Source organism: Staurois parvus, unplaced genomic scaffold, assembly GCF_062004578.1.
Source record: "Staurois parvus isolate SC_StPar_1 unplaced genomic scaffold, SC_StPar_1.0 ptg000129l, whole genome shotgun sequence".
Classification (NCBI taxonomy): Eukaryota; Metazoa; Chordata; class Amphibia; order Anura; family Ranidae; genus Staurois; species Staurois parvus.
Genome location: NW_028317925.1, coordinates 6,294,874 through 6,315,573, shown reverse-complemented (window position 1 = coordinate 6,315,573; position 20,700 = coordinate 6,294,874). Strand labels below are relative to the sequence as shown.

The following is a 20,700-nucleotide window of genomic DNA, read 5'->3' as shown; positions in this document are numbered from 1 at the left end:
TACACTGTGGCCCTGATTAACCCTTTGCTTACTGGGTCCTTAAACCCCCTTCATGACCAGAGCGCTTTTTGCAATATATGCAGTGTCGGATTTGTTTTAAATGTTGCAATGGTTTTGCGGCTCCCAGTCTTTTTTTCCCTCTCGGAAACGGGTCCAAGTGGCTCTTTATGTCTTAAAGGTTGCAGACCCCTGGTCTACGGTCTATGGAATTGATAGCATGCATAGAGCAATACACATGACCACAACTAACTTGCACTGATCACTCCAAAGAAACCAAAGTGAGGAGGAAAAGGAGAGGTTTGTGAGCTCACAGAAGACATTACAAAGAGGCAGAAAAATACACAAATACAGGATTTTGTGAAAAATATGCTCCAGTAGTGGATGCGTATGGATTATTTTTGGAGACTAAAGATGATGTTTAGTGTCACTATAATGCATTTTAGGTTTAAACAGTTTCAGCAATAAACAAGCTTTTTTTCTAGTTTGCAAAATCCCATTATATAGATCGGTTGCTAAGGATGCATTAGCATCTTCACAGCTTCTGAGATCATATACAGGCATGGACTCTCTGAGGAGCAGCCCTGTTTTAGCTGCTAGTGCAATGGTGTGATTCAGGGCTATAATCATGAATGGTAGAGCCACCCAAAGGTTGTAGCGTATAATCCTTGTGGATGCAGCGACAGCATATGATGTGATTATGGGAAGCATATGCTTATTTACAGTATCTACTGGCACAAAAAATAATCTGTGATGGTCTCATTTATTCTTTAAAAATATTATCACGCTATGTTTATATGTAGGTCCCTTATGGCACTTGACAAATCTTTATATCCTTTATTTAAGTGAAATGTCTGTCGTTTGCATTGCTGCTCTGTTGTAGTTTTATTTAGCCTTTTGTTTCTATTACAGACATATGAGAGACCAACACAAACCCAGTGTCACCTTTTCTTCGCCATGCTATTTTTATACATATGCTAAAGTGTTACAAAGTATGATTCATTATAAAGGTGGATGATGACTCAAGTGCATAGTTGTGCTGTGTCTGTTCAATTCACAGACTGCTGCTGCCCCCTGGTGCTCATGTAAATTACTGACTCATAAGGGGGGTACAAAATCTGGTGCAGCTCTGCATAGAAACAAAATCAGCTTCCAGGTATTATTGTCAAAGCTTAATTGAACAAACTGAAGTTAGAAGCTGATTGGCTACTATGCCCAGCTGCGCTAGATTCTGAGTGCTCTAGATCAGGGGTAGGCAACCTTAAAGAGATCTACCTGAACAACATGGGGGAAGCCAAAGATCACCAGGCACAGTGTCACCTCACACATGATTTAAACCTCTAATTGCCGTACTACTGTGTCGCAGTCTCGGGCATAGCACGGCAATCATGGGTTTTAAACTACACACATGATTTAATCAGGTGGTGAGGAGGCAACATATTGCCTCCTCACCACCTGTCATACACACTCGGATCGCTTTTCAGAGGAGAATCAGTGCCTGCTGCACTTGTGAATGAGCCCTTAGTTGCATTTGGCAGCAGCACCCTTAGGGCTCATTCACACATAAAGTTGGGGGATGGAAAAAACCCTATGGTTGAGTTGTGGTTTTACCACCCCCAAGTCCTACTCCTTTTAGATGCTGAGGCAGTAGCCAGAGGTGTACACATTGTGACCCAAAAAGACAAAATTAGGTGCCACTCAGGTAGGGAGGTGAAGTTCAAACTAGACCGCTGTGAGTTCTTGCAGGGATGGGGAGCTTGTCTTAGCTCCAAGCTGCAGCAATGTCAGAAGGAAAGATCAATAAGCCACCCATCAAACGCAGACCCATGTGCATTAGGTGAGAATGGCAACCTCAGCCCGGACTCCAGTCAGGCCACACCCCCAATGTGTTTCACTCCAGCCCTTGCAGCTTAAAGCAGATTTCCACCCAAAAGGGGAAGCTCCACTTATCTGCCTCCTCCCCCCTCCACTGCCACATTTTACACCTTTTGGGGGGAGAGGGGAAGGGGTACCTGGTTTTAACAGTTACCTGCTCCCACTTCAGGCTCCCCCCTCCTTCCCTTGCAGCCTTCTGGGGCTTCACAGGTCCCAGAAGACCGCGGGCCACTCACAAAGCGCAGAGTGCTTCACACATGTACAGTAGGAAACCGGCAACACTGCTGGTTTCCCTTAGTCAAGATGGTGGCGCCGGCACCCGATAGCCGATTGAAGAATCAGCTCAGGTGAGGATACTGCTGGATGCCTGGACAGGTAAGCGCCCTCATTTTAAAAGTCAGCAGCTGCAGTATTTATAGCTGCTGACTTCTACTTTTTTTTTTTTGGAGGGTGGGGGGGCGGAACTCCTCTTTAATCATGATTAAGCTCCCAGGGATGGAATTAAATACATTGAGGGTGAAGCCTGACTTGCAGTCCAAGCTGAGGCTGCCATTTATCCCACTTCATGCACATAGGTCTGCCTGTGATGTGCGGCTTATGGATCTTTCTTTCTGACAAAGGTGTACACATGCCGCAGCAGAAATTAAACGCCCTGTTGCTTTTGATGGGTGCTACTGCCTGCCAACCGTGACCCATCCAAGTAAATGGGGCCCCACAACTGCATGCTTCTGTGGGGTCCAAAGGGTTAAAGCAGGTGGCGAGAAAGCAACACAACGCTGCCTGATTTAACCCATGTTTGCTATACTGTACAAGGTTGCAGGGCACTTGTACTGTGGCCTCAATCATTTGATTGGGTCGTGCTTGGCAGGTGCTATACCCCCCTACCATGACAGGGCGTATAACTCCTGCTGTGGCTGCATCATGTGGCTGGCCACTGCAGGTAAAGGGGGTGCGGTTGATGCAGGGCTGGTAAAAACATGTCTTAATTATGGGGTTTTACCATCCCAGGGCTGGTGCTAGACTATTATACGCCCTAGGCAAGACCATCTACTTGCACCTCTGTTGGTTGGTGGGGGGAGGGTGGCAGGTCAGTCGGTGTACCTATCGGTTCCTTAATCGGGTCGAGGAGGATGTCAGGATTGGGAGGAAGTTGTTCTCGGTTGTTATGGTAACGGTGTTTATTCTCTGGGCACATGCGCTTTGATCTCTAAGAAGAGAAGGGGCAGGGACACAATGTTCAGGCTGCTATATTTATTATTGGAAGGACTGGGCAATTGAATAGTTGATAAGCGGAAGTATCTGATTGGACAGTTGGTTCTCCACCCCTTTTACTGCCATCACACAATCCTAATTATAAACCAATGGAGAGCCATTTCCTCCCCCGATTCTCCCACATCTTTGGTCATGTGATTTTGAGTCCAGTCCTCTCTTGAGTCCTCCCACACTGTGTGTGTCTGGGGATGCATGTGTGCCCCCATAGGATGCGGCTTCCTATGGTAGCACATGGAGAAGGGCCATAGTGGAGATCGCTGGCAGGAGGACCCTAGAAGAGGGAGTTCGGGGCTGCTCTGTTCAATTTCACATTATGCGCTTATTTCATTCACTCCCATTGAAGGCTGTTGGGGCCAAAAATGTGAGATCCTGCCCCTGATCATGTGAGATCATGCTTCTGAGCATTGAGCGACAGCATATCTTACTGTGAATGGACACTGGAAAATCTGGTGTTGAGCATTGAAGCCCTTCTGGAACACGCTTCAAATTGCCTGTGTGAAGGGGTGGCTTTATTCTTTATTCAAAAGCCTGGTTGCACACATTTGTGTTAATGTTTTAATGTGATTTTGGAGAGGGTTTTTTTTGGGCTAGAGAGTTTTTTGTTTTAGCCGACAGAAAGCTAGAAGTTGTTAGGCACAGAATCCATAAAAGACCCATGGGCACATGGGTCAGGCGCACCAATTGAAGCCTTTTGGGTCAAAAACATGCAGTCATGCCCCAAAGAAGCTCCTTTACTTTTTCTCAGCACATAACTCAGATGTTAAAGGAGAAGTACATCCAAATCTCATTTGGCTGTATTTCTCCTGTGGATCACAGGAGTGCAGTTCGTTCTGCACTCCATTGACCCGTTTTCAGCCAACATCATTGGCCCTCTGTCGGCTGATGTCACAGAGCTGGTCCAGGCTGGAGAAGGGTCGCAACCATATGGTTGGGATCCACCCAGGAGCCTAGACCGGCAGCTAGCTCAACCTCTCAGCAAGCTGCTGAGAGCCTGAGCCAGCCGCTCCTGCCCCTTCCACAGCCCAGCACTCCAATGAGTGCTGGGGAAGGTAGAGCAGACTGCGGTGACCGACAGTCATGGCTCTCTGCTCAGAGGGGCAGGGAGAACTGAGCGATCAGCAGTGTTTGATCACTCAGTTCTAAGCCTTAGAGTCAGTGGGGGACAGATGCAGCATCGGACTGATGCTGCATCCACCTAGGTAAGTATGATTTTTAAAAAAAGAATAATCCCATACTTCTCAATTAACAAGCATAATAAAATAAAGCTGGCCTTACACTGATTGAAGTTTGGCCGGTTCGGCAGGGGCCAGACAATTTTCGGTCAGTGTGGCTGTTCCTGCTTAACAGAAGTGGATTGTTTGGTCAATTTCTGTCAAAGGGACATGTTTGTAAACCTTTTTTTATTAATGGCTGCAGCCGTTGATCAGTGTATGTATCGGGTCCTGGTCCAGCAAGGGGGGGGATTTCTTCATTTACCTTGTTTGTGTGGATGGTGGAACCTGTTTTTTTATTCATTCAACCTGCTAGCTGAAATAAAAAAATAGCATATGGCCAGCTTAACATGGAAATCTGAGTGTCTAGAGTTGAGGCACTGCAGGACACATGCTTTACATCACTTAGGCGTAAATGGGGGTTTAGAATCAATCTCTACTCTGATTGGTCCAGCACTATTACACATCTATCATGATATTTGAAATACACTGCTCAAAAAAAATAAAGGAACACTTTGAAAACACATCAGATCTCAGTGGGCAAAAATTTTAAAAAGTGAAAAAGTGATGCAGCAGGCTAGTCCATTTTGCTGAAATTTAATTCTAGCAACTCAAAATGGTACTCAGTAGTTTGCATGGCACCCACGTGCTTGTATGCATGACTGACAATGTTAGGGCATGCTCCTAATGAGACGACAGATGGTGTCATGGGGTATTTCCTCCCAGATCTGGAGCAGGGCATCACTGAGCTCCTAGACCGTCTGAGGTACAACCTGGTGGCGTCGGATGGACCGAAACATGATATCCCAGAGGTGTTCTATTGGATTTAATTCAGGTGAGCATGGAGATTATTCAATGGTATCAATACCTTCATCCTCCAGGAACTGCCTGCATACTCTTGCCACATGAGGCCGGGCATTGTCGTGCACCAGGAGGAACCAACGACCCACTGCATCAGCATAGGGTCTGACAGTGGGTCCAAGAATTTAATCCAGATACCTAATGGCAGTCAGGGTGCCATTGTCTAGCCTGTAGAGGTCTGGGTGTCCCTCCATGGATACGCCTCCCCAGACCATCACTGACCCCACCACCAAAACGGTCATGGTGAACGATGTTCTCCCTTTTACATCTGTCACGTGCTCAGGGTGAACCTTCACTCATCTGTGAAAAGCACAGAGCGACAGTGGGGGACCTGCCAATTCTGGTGTTCAATGGCAAATGCCAATCGAGCTCTATGGTGCCGGGCAGTGAGCACAGGGCCCACTAGAGGACGTCAGGCCCTCAGGCCACCCTCATGAAGTCTGTTTCTGATTGGTCAGAGACATTCACACCAGTGGCCTGCTGGAGGTCATTTTGTAGAGCTCTGGCAGTGCTCATCCTGTTCCTCCTTGCACAAAGGAGCAGATACGGGTCCTGCTGATGGGTTAAGAACCTTCTATGCCCCTGTCCAGCTCCCCTAGAGTAACTGCCTGTCTCCTGGAATCTCCTCCATGCTCTTGAGACTGTGCTGGGAGACACAGCAAACCTTCTGACAATGACACATATTGATGTGCCATCCTGGAGGAGTTGGACTGCCTGTGCAACCTCTGTAGGGTCCAGGTATTGCCTCATGCTACCAGTAGTGACACTGACATTAGCCAAATGCAAAACTAGTGAAAAACAGTCAGAAAAGATGAGTAGGGAAAAAAATGTCAGTGGCCTCCACTGACATTCCTGTTTAGGGGGTCGTCTCATTGTTGCCCATCTAATGTACCTGTTAATTTAATTAACACCAAAGCATCTGAAACTGATTAACAACCCCCTCTGTTACTTAACTGACCAGATCAATATCCCAGGAGTTTGACTTGATACTATACTCTGATTAATAAGTGTTTTTTTTTTTTAGCAGTGTATATTGCTATAGGTAACTTCTTTTTTTTCATTCAGTTGTTATATATCTGCAGTGGGGATCTAGCAGAAAATTTCCAAAAGGTTTTGTTTTTTGTAAATTGTGTTTTTTATCATTTTTTTGAATGTGGCTATTCCCTGAACATGGCTGTATTGTATAGATGTACAGATGTGTCAAAATGATTCACTTGTCTTGATAAAAATGTCTGTCTGTTCACTTTCAAATATCATTTTCAGACGCAGACAGTTAAAAAAAAGCCTTGTGCAGAGTGTTGTGTGCCCGCAGTTACTTTAAATCATTTACTGGTGTGATTTGTTGTCTGATTATGTGGGGTTAGCGGACCTTCCTCCCTTGACTCTCCCATTATCCTCCTCCCTTACACTTAAATTTAATCTTCTTTCCAATGGGAAGCTACAGGAAATTCCAGAGTAGTGGCTGGGGAGGGCAGTCACACATTCTCTCCGTTCAACACACACACACATACACATACACACACATATGGATGTGGTCAGTAGTGGGAGGGGATGGATGGGTGTGTGTGCTTGGCGAGGTAACATTGTGCTAGCGGCTGTTGCTTTGTGGGTATGGATGCCATCATAATTCAGGAACTTCTGGCCGAGAGATTGTTGTCTCCCCGAACTCTGACACAGAGGACCTACCCTATGAAACTAAAGGTAACTATTCCAATGGGGAATGCAGCTTGCAGGGAAGGGGTGACTGGATGTTTGCATGCAGATTTGTGCAGACATCTGTCTGTTCTTACTTGTAATAATGTTACCGTGAAAGAACATTAACTCCACCACCGCCAAGTCCAGAGGCCCAGCACGGTGTACTGTCAGAATGCAGAAAATGTGTTCACACGCTTGTGTGCTGAAGTTCATTAATAGTTAACCATGTGAAAGAAGGATTGTTTAAGCAATTCCCAGTAAGGAAGAGTGGTGGGGGTGACTGCAGATGGAAAGCAACAGGAAAAATCTGAAATGAAGGGAAGACTGAAATAATCTATATCTGAAGGACTAGGTGAAAGATGAGACGCAACATATATGTCGGGAAGAGGGAAAAAAAATAAGAGTTCATAGTCTTGTTATATAAGAACCCAAATTTTAGGCCTAACTTTCTGTGACTAGTGAATGATTACACTTTGTGTACATAAGATGCATTTGTAGATTGCACATGCCCAATTTTTGTGCAAATTTCTGTTTGTTGGCAGCTGTGAACTCTAACAGGGCTGTATTAATGACAGCATACAACTGCAAACATTGTCATGACTGTACATGAGAAAATGCATCCTCGATACACACAAGACCATTATAAATGAACAGATCTCATTGTTCTACATCCTCTCGCTCTCTGGAGTCAAGACAGTGTGACCAGTGCTTCCTCTACCATCCTAAAATAATTCATAGACCACAGACTACTGATATCCATGTGTTTTATCCAAGTTGTTCCACCAAAGCTAATGCTGGCCAAACTATGCTGCCAGACAGAAGTGACCTGGATTTCCTGTGGGCACCCTAGGCCGTAATCACAACCTTACCCCCACTGATGATGAAACATGGAACGACTGACAGCACAGGATGTATGTATTTCACAGGCCAGCAGTGCTTTGGGAGATATTATTATTATTATTACATCAAGTTTATATAGCGCCAAAGGGTTTGCTCAGCGCTGTACAATAGAGGGGGGGACAATACATGAAACAGTACAGCAACAGCAAACAGCACACGAGGGGTTAGAGGGCCCTACTCTCTCAAGCTTACAGTCTAGGAGGGAGGGGATATATACAAAAGTGATCGTAGTGTGGGTTAAGAGCTTTTACATTTGGGGGGAGATTTACTGAAACTGGTGCACTCAGATTTTGGTGCATCTGTGCATGGTAGCCAATCAGCTTCTAACTTCAGCTTGTTCAATTAAGCTTTGACAATAAAATCTGGAAGCTGATTGGATTCTTTACAGAGCTGCACCAGATTTTGCACCTGCAGTTTTAGTAAATACCCCCTTTAGTCCCCAGTCACACCAATCTGACTTTAAAATTGTGCGACTTCCAGTGAAGTTGCTCGATTTCAAAGTTGGATGTCATTCGACTTGCGGTGCGACTTGCAAGACATCTGCAGCTTTCAAGACACAGATGTCTATGCAAGTCGCACCTGAAGTAGTGCATACACTACTTTAGAAATCAGTGCGGCTCTGACCAAGTCGGAATCGCATCGATATGACCACTTTAAGTGTGGACAACAGGGTAAGACTTGCCATGCGATTTGAAACTTGCATGGCATGGCAAATGGCATGGCAAGTCGCACCCGGTGTAAGTTGGCTCTTAATGTCTATGACCCAAACAAAATTGACAAGTGCCGCTCAAGGCTACACCAAATCTTCAACCAAATGTAGCAACCGCTTGGAGTGCAGACAAGGACAGAACTCGTCCCAGCTCTAGACATAGTTACATAGTTAGTCTGGCTGAAAAAAGACAAAAGTCTATCCAGTTCAACCATTAAAAAAAAAAAAAAAAAAAAAAAAAAAGTTCTAATCCTATACCCAAAGGAAAAGGGAAAAGTCCTAGAAGTCGCACATCTCTGCAAAACCCCATAAGAAGGTGTATGAAAGTCTCAGCCTGTGCTCCAACCAGGCCATGCCCCCAGCGCATTTTTCTTTGCCCACGGAGCTTAGTCATGGGAAACCCGCCCATGACTATGCTCCGTGGGTGGAGTGAAACACGGGGGGCATGGCCTGGTTGGAGCTTGGGCTGAGTCTGTCATAAACCTTTGTACGGGGTTTTGCAGAGATATGCGACTTCTAGAACATTTCCCCTTATTGTCTACCCACCCATAGACATTATATTGAGAACTCTGCAGTCTGATTTACTAAGCAGTGTCTGCAGTAGTTATGCAGCTTGCAGAAAATGGGGAAAGAAAGGAAAGATGGCTTTATCCTTAAATATCTTGTATAAGGTGGACTGATAGGTTAGTATTAGGTATAGGTGTATTCTCAGAGTGAACTACTGCACATATTCACTCTATTTTGTGCTATAGCCATCACTCTAGTTCCAAGGTAAACGTCTGTCTAGTAGGGCTGGTTCACAACAGATGCAGTCCAGTGCGTTTTTTCTTTCTGCATCAAAAATGCATGCAGTGTTTTCAATGTATTTCAATGGCCCTAGTTCACACCAGTTCCCGTTTCCGGTAAAGAAAAAAAAGTAGAACATGTGGCATTTTTTCTGCACAGAACTGTACTGGCAAACAATAAAATGCTCTTAAAAAGCACTGGAACAGAGTGTGGTGTGAACTGTAAGCAAAAATGCATCTGGAATGCATCCGGAGTGTGCTTTTGTGGTGTGAACTGGCCATTAATGAGAGAGGGCCTTCTACATGTATAGTTCTGACTGTATGTTATGTTTAGCTCTTGGTGGAAATCATAAAGTCTTTCAGCTGTACAAGGTGTGGGTTGAGCCAGGTGTACTTTCAACACAGTGCATGCATGTACTATGTGTCCCAATACCAAGATGAGACTATACTCAAAGCTGATCTCCAAGGAGATATAAACATACCATGCAATCCAGTTCTGTAACCATTACAAGTCATTATATAGAACTAGCATAAGTACTTGGACCTGTCTTGATAGTAGCCTCCTGTAATTCCACTGCACAGTGATATTTAGCCTGTGAGAGGGCAGTATTGTACAGTGCAGTCAGTTTATTATTGTCTACTGCTGTCCCTTCGCTGTTCTGTCACAAACGTGGGCGAGTCCTAAGCCACACTATATTGTTTAAAGTGTTACTAAACTCACAACAGTAAAATCAGTCTGTATATGCAATAAAGCATGCTTGTTATACTCACTGTGGAACCTGAGGGGTTAATCCTCTGCATTGTGTAAAAAGGATGTTAGATCCCCTCTTCTCTGATCCTCCCCTTCTTCTACTGTCCCCAATCCATCTGCTGTTAGAACAGAGCTTTGGGGGAAGCTGCACATGCTCAGTTTGGTGTGTATTGCTAGAGAGTTTTTTTCTAGGGAGAATGTATTTGTTCAGCACAGGGCCAATCAGCGTTCTCCAAATAGAGGGTCAGGGGTCCTTCAGCCTCATAGGACAATCAGGGGAGAATGAAAACGCCTCCTACAAGCCTTAACCAGTGCTCTGCTGGATACTGATATAAGTCACAAGACTGCTCTAACTTCTGATGAGAAAAGGTATTTAGCAGTTTATATTTACTAAAATAATTGCATTTCAGTGTTCTGTGTACTGTTCTATACATATATAGGGAATGCAGGGTCCTGGGTTTAGTAACACTTTAAAGCCCTACTCCAGGATGAAAAGAACTTGTGCACTGGGGCCTCCCCACATTGCAAGGGTTAAATGCTCATTAAGTGTAGGGGGTAGTGGAACAGGCCATATGACTTACTTTATTCCTTGCTTCTCCCTGATATGGGTTGTCCCTTGGTATCATCACATTCAATGTAGGGCTGGTAGTCCTTCATTGCATGTGAGGAGGTAAACATGAGACCACATGCTGTATTGCATTAGAGAAGAGGCTTCAGGGGACCATTTGCACAGATAGAGAAAGCTGGGGTCGGAGCAAGGAATAAGGTTTGCATTATACCTTTTTCTTTATCCCCTAGAGTTAACGAGCATTTAAACCTTGCAGTTTGAGGGGGCCCAGAGTGGAGCTTTAAAGGGATTGCAAAGGTACAAATGAAGAAAAACAAACATGTTATACTTACCTGCAAACCATTACACAGAGCAACCCTGATCCTTCTCTTCTTGGGTCCCCTGCTGGCACTCCTGGCTCCTCCCCCCTGCTGAGTGCCCCCATAGCAAGCTGCTTGCGTACTTGCTCCTAAACCAGCCCTGTATGTTCATAAGACACACACAGAGTGGCTCGGCCCCACCCAGCCCTTCTCACTGGCTATGATTGACAGCAGCGGAAGCCAATGACTGCCACTGCTGTGTCTGAGCCAACGAAGAAGGAGAGACCTAGGAGAGCCACTGCTCTCGTTCACATTGCTGGATCGAGATTGGGCTAAGGTAAGTATTAGAAGGGGCTGGGGGGGGGGGGGCTTTGCACACTGAAGGTTTTTTACCTTCATGCATAGAATGCATAAAGGTAAAAAACCTTAAGCCTTTGGAACCACTTTAACTGCAGTGTGATATACTGTATAGGGAGGCCTAACACCTGTCTGCACTGTTTATTGAGGGCCTGGATCGCAATACTTGCTGAACAGAATTACAAATCCTTTGCTAGGTAAAACAGCACACATACACAATCTGTGTGTATTTAGCTGTATGCCTGGAGTTCAGCTTCAAACACACCTTGGACAAATCAAATGTGTTCATTTTGATATGTATGTATATTTACATATTCCAGCTGACAAATGTTTCCTCCCACAGGACCAAGAAAAGCAATATGTTGGGTTTGCAACATTACCTAATCAAGTCCACCGGAAATCGGTAAAAAAGGGATTTGACTTCACACTAATGGTTGCAGGTGAGCAAAACCTGTAACATATCTAACACTTCACATGCCATAAAACTTTTTTTTTTTAAATTTGGCCACCACAAGCGTCAGAATAGATGTTTCGCCATCCCATTGTAGTCCAACTAATTAAAGCACACCATACTGGTATCTTGATAAATGGGCCATGTTGGTGATTCATTCACATTTTGGATTCTATCGGCTACTGAAAATTCATGCACAAGTCTGCAGGTGACCTTTGCGACATTTGTCAGTATATATATTTGTAATGTACAGCGCTGAGCGAACCATTGGCGCTTTATAAATACTGTATAATAATAATATAGTATGGCTGTGTATTCATGATGCTCACACTTGAATGCCATTAAAGTGGAATTGCTCTGCATCTGAGCACCACAAACCAAAAATGCTATTTAATTCATTGTTAATATTTAAAGCATACTCCCTCCCTCCAAACTCCATGCTTTATTTTGCAGAGAAATCATTTGAAAAACACCCCCCCTAGAATTTCTGGCCATTGCCATCTTGAGTAAGAGCAGATGATTCATGTAGCATTTACTTCCTGAAATCCATCTGCCCTTAGCACAGGTATTGGCTGAGCTGAGAACCCTCCCCTCCTGAAGACTCCTGAGATGTATGACATCATTTGCCTAGGCATGGAAACCAGGAAGTAACTGAAGAAATATAAAAACAAAGTTTAAAACAAGTGAATATGATATACTTTCCTGTCTATTTACTAATGCTAGCAGCATAAGGATTGAAAATAGTCCATGTTGATTGAGAGACTGACATTCCGCTTTAAAGAGAGAGGTAGTTTGCTAAATCTTGGGCTATGCAAGGACCTGATCACTTTGTTTTTCTTGTCCTCAAAGGAGAGTCCGGCCTAGGAAAGTCTACCCTGGTCAACAGCCTGTTCCTGACTGATCTCTACAAGGACAGGAAGCTGCTGAATGCAGAAGGTAAAACCGCCTCCTTCCTCGTTGTTTCTCTGAGTTACTGTGTAATTATTACCTTCATACAATGTTTTATTGTTCAGAACTGTATATGAAATCTATTACTTTGCTATGATATCTCAGAGCACCACAAAGCTGATTTAAATTGATTTAAAGCTCAGTCCTTACAAGTTTCTTACCAAGATGATATTAAAACCCAAACCAAAATATAATATACTGTAGCTTACCAATCATTAGATGTGCTGCATTAGGTTTCATAGACTAGCAGATTTAGATACACCAACAAATTGAAGCCATTCCTCAGTTCACTCTCTTTAAACAGTTATAGCAGTTTTGTTCCTTTTGGGATAAAGGTTTTACAAAAATAAATAAAAGCAGGTCATTGAGAAATGGTTTGTCTCAACCCTGCAACTGCTACATATTGAGGACAGCTTGTTCTGTTGAAAAATAACAGACTTTGATCACCAGGTTGCAATAAAGGAAAGAAAGCCTTAAAAAGAAAACAAATGCAGCCACCACATGTAAGAATTGGTAAGCTGCAATGTAATAAATGTTTGCTTTTGGGTTTAATACCACTTTAATGGATAAGCTCGCCTTTTACACAAACATTAAATTCACATTTTTTGCAGGTAAAAAAAAATGTGCATTTATTCTTTATTTATTTTCTCATAATCCTGTAGAGCATTGCACACACAATCAGTGGATCATAGGTACTAAGCCAAGTTCCTTCAGACACAGCTACAGCTTTCTGCCCATACCTCTGTACAGACTTTCTGTTTGAAAGCTGCAGGAAGTGTCAATGAACTATGTGAGCACACATCACTGCCCTTACAGTTCATGGAGAACTACAAACCATCTACCGCGTTGGTAGATGGTACTTGTAGTTCATTCATTCACAGATTCATGTGAATGAATGATGCAGCTGTGCAGGCAAGCTGTTTAAGAAATCTGTCAGCTGGTGCAGGGAGAGAATCCCCTGCCCGCTGTTACAGGGAAGGAGGGATCAGAGGTGTGGGGAGGGAGGTTGCTGAACATGTTACATGCTAAATCCTAAATACGGTTGTAACAGCATGTTCAGAAAGGTGAACTTGGTACCAGAAAGGTAAAACTTGAATGTTTTAGCACAAGCAGCATTCTTTCCAGTTTTCTATAACTAAGGCACAAATTGGATACAGGGTTTGGTAATAAAATATGCAAATTATAGTAATATATGACACATTTTTCTATTCTGAATTTCAGCGCCATGTACAGATACACAGGGGAATATGGAGTTAGCCCTAATGCTGTCTTATGTGCAGCCTCACATGGTATTTATTTATCATAGATATTTACATACAATTTAACCAGTGTTTTACATACTGCACATTCATATCAGTCCCTGCTTTTAAGGAGCTTACAGTCTAAGGTTCCTGATTCACATGCATACCTAGACACTCACTAGGGCCAATTTGAACAGGAGCCAATCAACTCACCAGCATGTCTTTGGAGAGTGGGAGGAAAGCCACACACGGAGAACATGCAAACTCCACGTGGATAGTGTTCTCACCAGGATTTGTACCAGGAACCCGAGTGCTGCAAGACATGTTTATTACTAAGTGCTGCCCACAGTATTTCTGTACAGCCATCAGCCTACAGGGATGGAAAGTGCCCCTGTCACCCATTTTTGTTAAAAATATTTTTGTTGCCTTGTTCCCCACTTGTGTCAACGTGCCCATCTAATTAATGTTTGTTAGCTTCAGAATACACATATATATAAAAAGCTAGAGCCCTCTAGGACATTCAGACAGACTGAAAATCATACTGATCAGTGTGCTCTGTGTGTTGTTTCAAACTACTACTACTAGCTATGTAACATGACGTCGTATAGAGAGTGGGCACTATACTAGGTATACCTGTTTATTAATGTAAATAGCAAAACAGTTAATCACAAAACCAAGCCCCACTGAAGAGACTGTATGATAGCTTTAGAAGACCATGGTAGGTTCTATTCCTTTCAGTTAAGTGATGGACAGAACTTTTACAGTGGGCATGGTATCACAAAAACTGTACCATATTCAGGTTTGATGTAGAATGTGCATGACACCAAGGGGGAGAGTTACTAAAATCGGTGCACACAGAATCTGGTACAGCTCTGCATAGTAACCAATCAGCTTCCACATTTTATTGTCAAATCTTAATTGAACAAGTTGAAGTTAGAAGCTGATTAGCTACTATGCATTGCTGCACCAGATTCTGTGTGCACCAGTTTTAGTATATCCATGATTTATGATCCGTGGATTGGTCCTGTCTTTTACCGGAGTTTCAGAATGGCAGGAGTGTAAAAGTGTGGACAATGTTTTCTTGGCACACATTAGGCTCATTAACACAAACCAGGATGATCAGAATGCCATAACAGTATTCTTACTGACTTTTTAGGATCCCTTTATGGGTTCTAGATAAGGGTGCCTAATAAAGTGGACACTACTGTAGTTGTATTAGACAATTAGAATGTGATGCCCTGTTCGTTTTTTTCCAAATAATTTTTTTTGGGATGTTTTGAAATATAACAGTCAACAAATCTGATGGTAAAAGTGATGAAGAGGTTAAGTATAGCATCCTAGCTCTGTGGCTTATTCAGTAGGGGCAAGTGGTCTTGATGGATGAAGAGATGTTTGCTCTGTAACCGTAGTCACATTCAAAGGTGAGCTGAACGTTCAAGTTGTTCCTGCTATTTTGGTGCTTTTCCATGGTGACCTACCTAGGATGGGCTTGCCAAAGTGGAGTATCATATGGGCTATTTAAAAGCCAGTAGGAATGAAATAGTCTAGGACAGTGTTTCTCAACCTTTTTTCAGTCAAGACACCCTTTAAAATTATGGATAGTCCCAAGGCACCCTTTAAAATTATGGACAGTCTTGACGCACCCCATTCTAAAATGTGAAATCCTATTCTAATAGTTTTATATAACACAGCAACATCTACACATGTAGGACACCCAACATTAAAGGTGATTTATTCTCCTAGAGCAAATACACTTTTGCACACTGGTACTGACTATTATTCCAGTGTTTCTCTTCTCCCTCAATTTTTCTCCATCGCTGAGCTAATGTGACCACAGCACTTACGGAGACAGGCAGGGGAGGGTCAAACTAGGATCCTGTGCAGGCGGCTGATATCCTCCATATCAACTGATCATGTCATTGGTTGCCTGTGGCTAGAAGGTCATAATGGTGCACAATGAAAACCTGTGGCTTTGTGTAACTAAAAGGCAGGCTTGTTCCACCCGCTGGCTTGTATACAAGTTTTGGGCAATTTTTAGACATTTTGCCAACGTACCCCTGAAGAAACCTCAAGGCACCCCAGAGTGCCTGGACACCCTGGTTGAGAGAGGCTGGTCTAGGGTGTATAATGCCTTATTTTTATATGAAAAATTAGAAAATTTAAATTCCACTGGACAGTCATGTAGCAATCAGCAGGGCCTTGTTCAGACTGCACCTTGGGTTTAATAGGTAAAATAATGAATTTGTTTTTTGGGCATTTTATGAACTGAATCTAAAATCACAATTTGAGAGCTGATTTATATAAAAACTCATAATTCAGGGAAACAATTGGGATATGTATAAATGTTCATCAATGTGCCATAGTGGAACATTCAACTCCCCTAACAGTGACTAAAACTCTCTGATATCCTGATTGCTTCCCCCTAGAAAGAATTAGTCAAACAGTGGAGATTGTAAAGCACACAGTGGACATTGAGGAGAAGGGCGTGAAGCTAAAGCTGACTATTGTAGATACTCCAGGCTTTGGGGATGCAGTGAATAACACCGAATGGTGAGTGCAGTCTTCAGACCAGTGTCTATAACTGGCTGCTTATGGTGATCTTGTGTAATGACTCTTCTATCTCCGCAGCTGGAAGCCCATTACTGACTACATAGACCAACAGTTTGAACAGTATTTCCGGGATGAGAGTGGACTGAATCGGAAAAACATCCAGGATAACAGAGTGCACTGCTGCTTGTACTTCATCTCACCTTTCGGACACGGGTAAAGAAGGAGCACTTTCTTCTACAGTTTCTTCTGTATATAAGCTTTGCTGTGTACCAGTATGTTCCTCTTGTAAAAACAGTATATATTATACAGGCTCAGCTATGAGGATTGGGGGATATTATTACAATGTACAAATGTATCAATGGTAACTATAGTAAACTGCTTTCTCTAAGGTCCCTAAAGAGGACATGCAGCCACAATCTGAGGTTAGAAGAAAGGAGGTCTAACCTTAGATTGAGGTTCTGCAATGTTGCAGCAGAAATGGTGTGGAGCTTCCCTCCCGGGTAGTGGTAGTAGCTGCAAAGTCTTCTACAGAATGCAGAATATACAAGGCTATGGGAATTGTTAGAGAATAAAAATCACAAACATACACATAATTTGAACTGGATGGACTTGTGTCGTTTTTCCAATCTTATAAACAATACAGCTAGGCTAGTTAATTGTCTAAATCAGTGACAGAAAGAGGTTTATTTACTAAAGTTGGAGAGTAAAAAATTAGGCTAATTTCTGCATAGAAACCAATCAGCTTCCAGGTTTTATTGAAAAAGTTTAATTGAACAAGCTGAGGTTAGAAGCTGATTGGTTTCTATGAAAAACTGAGCCTGATTTTGCACTCTCCAGCTTTAGTAAATAAACCCCAATATGTTCTCATGAAAACATGAAATTAAACAGTTTATTCAAACCTAACTATGTAACTCATCAATTGGAGAATATATCCTTAACACTTTTACTGCCACTGATATATGTAGTGCATCGGTGGAAGCGAAATTTTACACATACATCCTGGTAACTGATGGTCGCCTCTCCCATTCATGCCCCCCACAATGTTTTCAGTGCGCCCATCTGCACAATGCTCCATGCGCCCATCTGCAAACTCGGGATCAGCATGGCAGGCGAATGTCTTTTCGCTGATCCTACCCTTCTTGTTATGACCCAGAAGCAACATGTAAAATGACACTTCCAGGTTCTGGTGTCACATATTGGTTGGGGAAGAAACTAATGGAGTGCAATCTGCACTCCATTATCTTCATTGGAGAGCAGGTGAAACAAAAGGGGTCTTTTAGACCTCTGATGTCTCATTAGATAGAACCTGCTTAACCACTTGCCGTCCGACCGCTGTATATAAACGGCAGGATGGTGGCACTCCAGGGGCGGGTTGCCGTTCATAAACGGCACCCGCCATTATGGACTGTGCGCGCTCCCTTGGAGCGCGCAGCACCGCAATCTGGAGCCCACTGTACCATGTGACAAGCTGTGACCAATCACAGCTCACTCATTAGTTCTCAATGGCTGCAAGAATGCAGCCAGAGAGAAGGAGAAATGATTGCTTTTACAGCCTTTCTGGGTGTAAAAGCAATCAGTGTAAAAAAAAAAAAAAATCTTCATCACCCCCCACAAGTAGTACAGTGTCACCATGGTGACACTGTACTGCTAGGGTGACAATATGTAGAAAAAAAAACCCATAAATAATATAAAAAAATAAAATAAAAATGCAAAAAAAATTTTTTTTAAATTATAATTTTTGATTATAAACTAATTTGGGTTATTTTTTTTTACTAAAAAGATAACTAAATAAATTTTGGCTAAGATTTATGATGAAATATTATTTATTTGCAAAATAAATTTTATAAGAAAAACACTTTTTTTCAAAATGTTTTGACTTTTTCATTTATATAGCAAAAAAAATAAAAATCCCAGTGGTGAATAAATACCCCCAAAATAAAGCTTTATCTGTCTCAAAAAAATTCTAAAAAATTCATATGGGTACAGTGTTGCATGACCGCGCAATTGTCATTCAAAGTGTGATAGTGCTGAAAGCTGAAAATTGGCCTGGACAGGAAGGGGGTAAAAGTGTCCGGACTGGATGTGGTTAAAAGTCACCCCCAAAAAAATGTTGAGCCCCCACCCCATATATACCTACGTGCTAACATACAGTGGGGAAAATAATTATTTGATCTCCTGCAGATTTTGTAAGTTTTCCCACTTACAAAGAAATGAAGAGTCTATAATTTTCTTTTTATCATATGTGTATTTTAAATGATAGAGACAGAATATCAACCAAAAATGCCAAAAAAACACATGATACAAATGTTATAAATTGAATTGCAGTTCAGTGAGTAAAATAAGTATTTGATCCCCAAGCAAAACATGACTTGGTACTTGGTGGAGAAACCCTTGTTGACAGCTGGTTACCAGGTTTGCACACATCTCAGGAGGGATTTTGGTCCACTCTTTTTTACAGATCTTCTCTAAACCCTAAGGTTTCTTGGCTGTTGCTTGGCAGCTTGATGTTTCAGCACTCTCCATAAATTTTTTGTAGGATTAAGGTCTGGAGACTGGCTAGGCCACTCCATGACCTCAATGTGCTTCTTCTTAAGCCACTCTTTTGTTGCCTTGGCAGTATGTTTTGGGTCATTTTCATGCTGGAAGACCCGTCCACGACCCATCTTCAGTGTTCTGGCTAAGGGAAGAAGGTTCTCATCCAAGATTTTACAATACATGGCCCCGTCCATTGGCCTCTCAATGCGGCAAAGTCGGCCTTTACCTTTAGCAGAGAAATTGCCCCAAAGCATAATGTTTCCACCTTCGTGCTTGACTGTAGAGATGCTGTTCTTAGGGTCATAGTCAGCATTTTTCTTCCTCCAAGAATGGCAAGTCGAGTTAATGCCAAAGAGGTCAATTTTAGTTTCATCTGACCACAGCACTTTCTCCCAATCCTTCTCTGAATCATTTAGATGTTCATTGGCAAACTTCAGATGGGCCTGTACATGTGCCTTCTTGAGGAGGGGGACCTTGCGGGTACTGCAGGATTTCAATCCATGGTGGCGTATTGTTACCAATGGTTTGGTGACTGTGGTCCCAACTGCCTTAAGATCATTCTCAAGCTCCTCCCTGTAGTTCTGGGCTGTTCCCTTACTTTTCTCATAATCATCCTTAAACCATGAGGTGCATAGAGCTGCAAACCGAGGGCGAATAATAGTTATTTTGTATTTCTTCCATTTGTGAATAATCACTCCAATAGTTGTCTCCTGCTCACCAAGCTTCTTTCTGATGGTCTTGTAGCCCATTCCAATCTTGTGCAGGTCCACAATCTTGTCCCTGATGTCTTATGACAGCTCTTTCGTCTTGCCTATGGTGGTGCCCAAGAAAGAGATTCTGTGGACAGGTGTGTTTTATACACTTAATGAGCTGTCATTCTGAGCACCTTCGTAAATTGACAGGACTAATCTGTGTACCACATGAGAACATAGCTAGTCTGTGGGAGCCAGAATTATTGTTGGTTGGTGGGGGATCAAATACTTATTTTACTCACTGAACTGCAACTCAATTTATAACATTTGTATCATGTGTTTATTCTGGATTTTTGGTTGATATTCTGTCTCTCTCATTTAAAATACATCTATAATAAAAATGATGGACCCTGCATTTCCTTGTAAGTGAACAAACTTATAAAATCTGTAGGGATCAAATAATTATTTTGCCCACTTTAAAATGCACTGTCAGGGATGCCTATACATGAAAACATTAATTGCACTACAAGTTACATATTGTCACGTTTGCAATTCTAGGCATGAATAATTCTTATTCATGAGTTAACTCTAAACTGATGACCTGTAGGGGCTGTTTACAGCTGCATAAGAGGCTTAAAGAGCTGGGTGTGGAGACCTGGGGAGGGGGGTCGTGTCAGTAAGAGGCAGAGAAAGACCAGTACACTGATCTTCCCAGTGAAGAGCCATGCAGGGAGTGTGTCGGCACATTGAATACAAAGAAGAAAACTGAGATTAGGCATTGGATTTAAAGTTTGACTAAACCCACAACTGTAAAATCGGTCTGTATATGCAGTATAGCATGCTTGTCATACTCACTGTGGAACCTAAGGGGATAATCCTCTGCATTGTGTAAAAAATCTGTTTGATCCTGATTTCCCTGATCCTCCCCTTTTTCCAGTGTCCCCCTTTTATCTTCTGATAAGATTTATCTGTGGAGACACTCTGCACATGCTCAGTTTGGTGT

General features: G+C 42.7%; 1 protein-coding gene across 5 annotated transcripts in view; it reads left to right on the top strand.

The window, feature by feature from the left end:
* SEPTIN5 (septin 5) overlaps nucleotides 1-20,700 on the top strand; it is a 97,782-nt gene that overhangs the window by 56,860 nt on the left and 20,222 nt on the right. For 3 of the 5 annotated variants that reach the window (XM_089672485.1, XM_089672486.1, XM_089672487.1), the window contains 4 exons: nucleotides 11,624-11,720; nucleotides 12,581-12,667; nucleotides 16,347-16,470; nucleotides 16,549-16,683. In XM_089672485.1, the coding sequence (XP_089528611.1) occupies nucleotides 11,624-11,720; nucleotides 12,581-12,667; nucleotides 16,347-16,470; nucleotides 16,549-16,683 (443 nt within the window). Of the gene's footprint in view, nucleotides 1-6,776; nucleotides 6,918-11,623; nucleotides 11,721-12,580; nucleotides 12,668-16,346; nucleotides 16,471-16,548; nucleotides 16,684-20,700 lie in introns of those variants that run through there. The other 2 variants (XM_089672483.1, XM_089672484.1) reach the window with 2 other exon arrangements.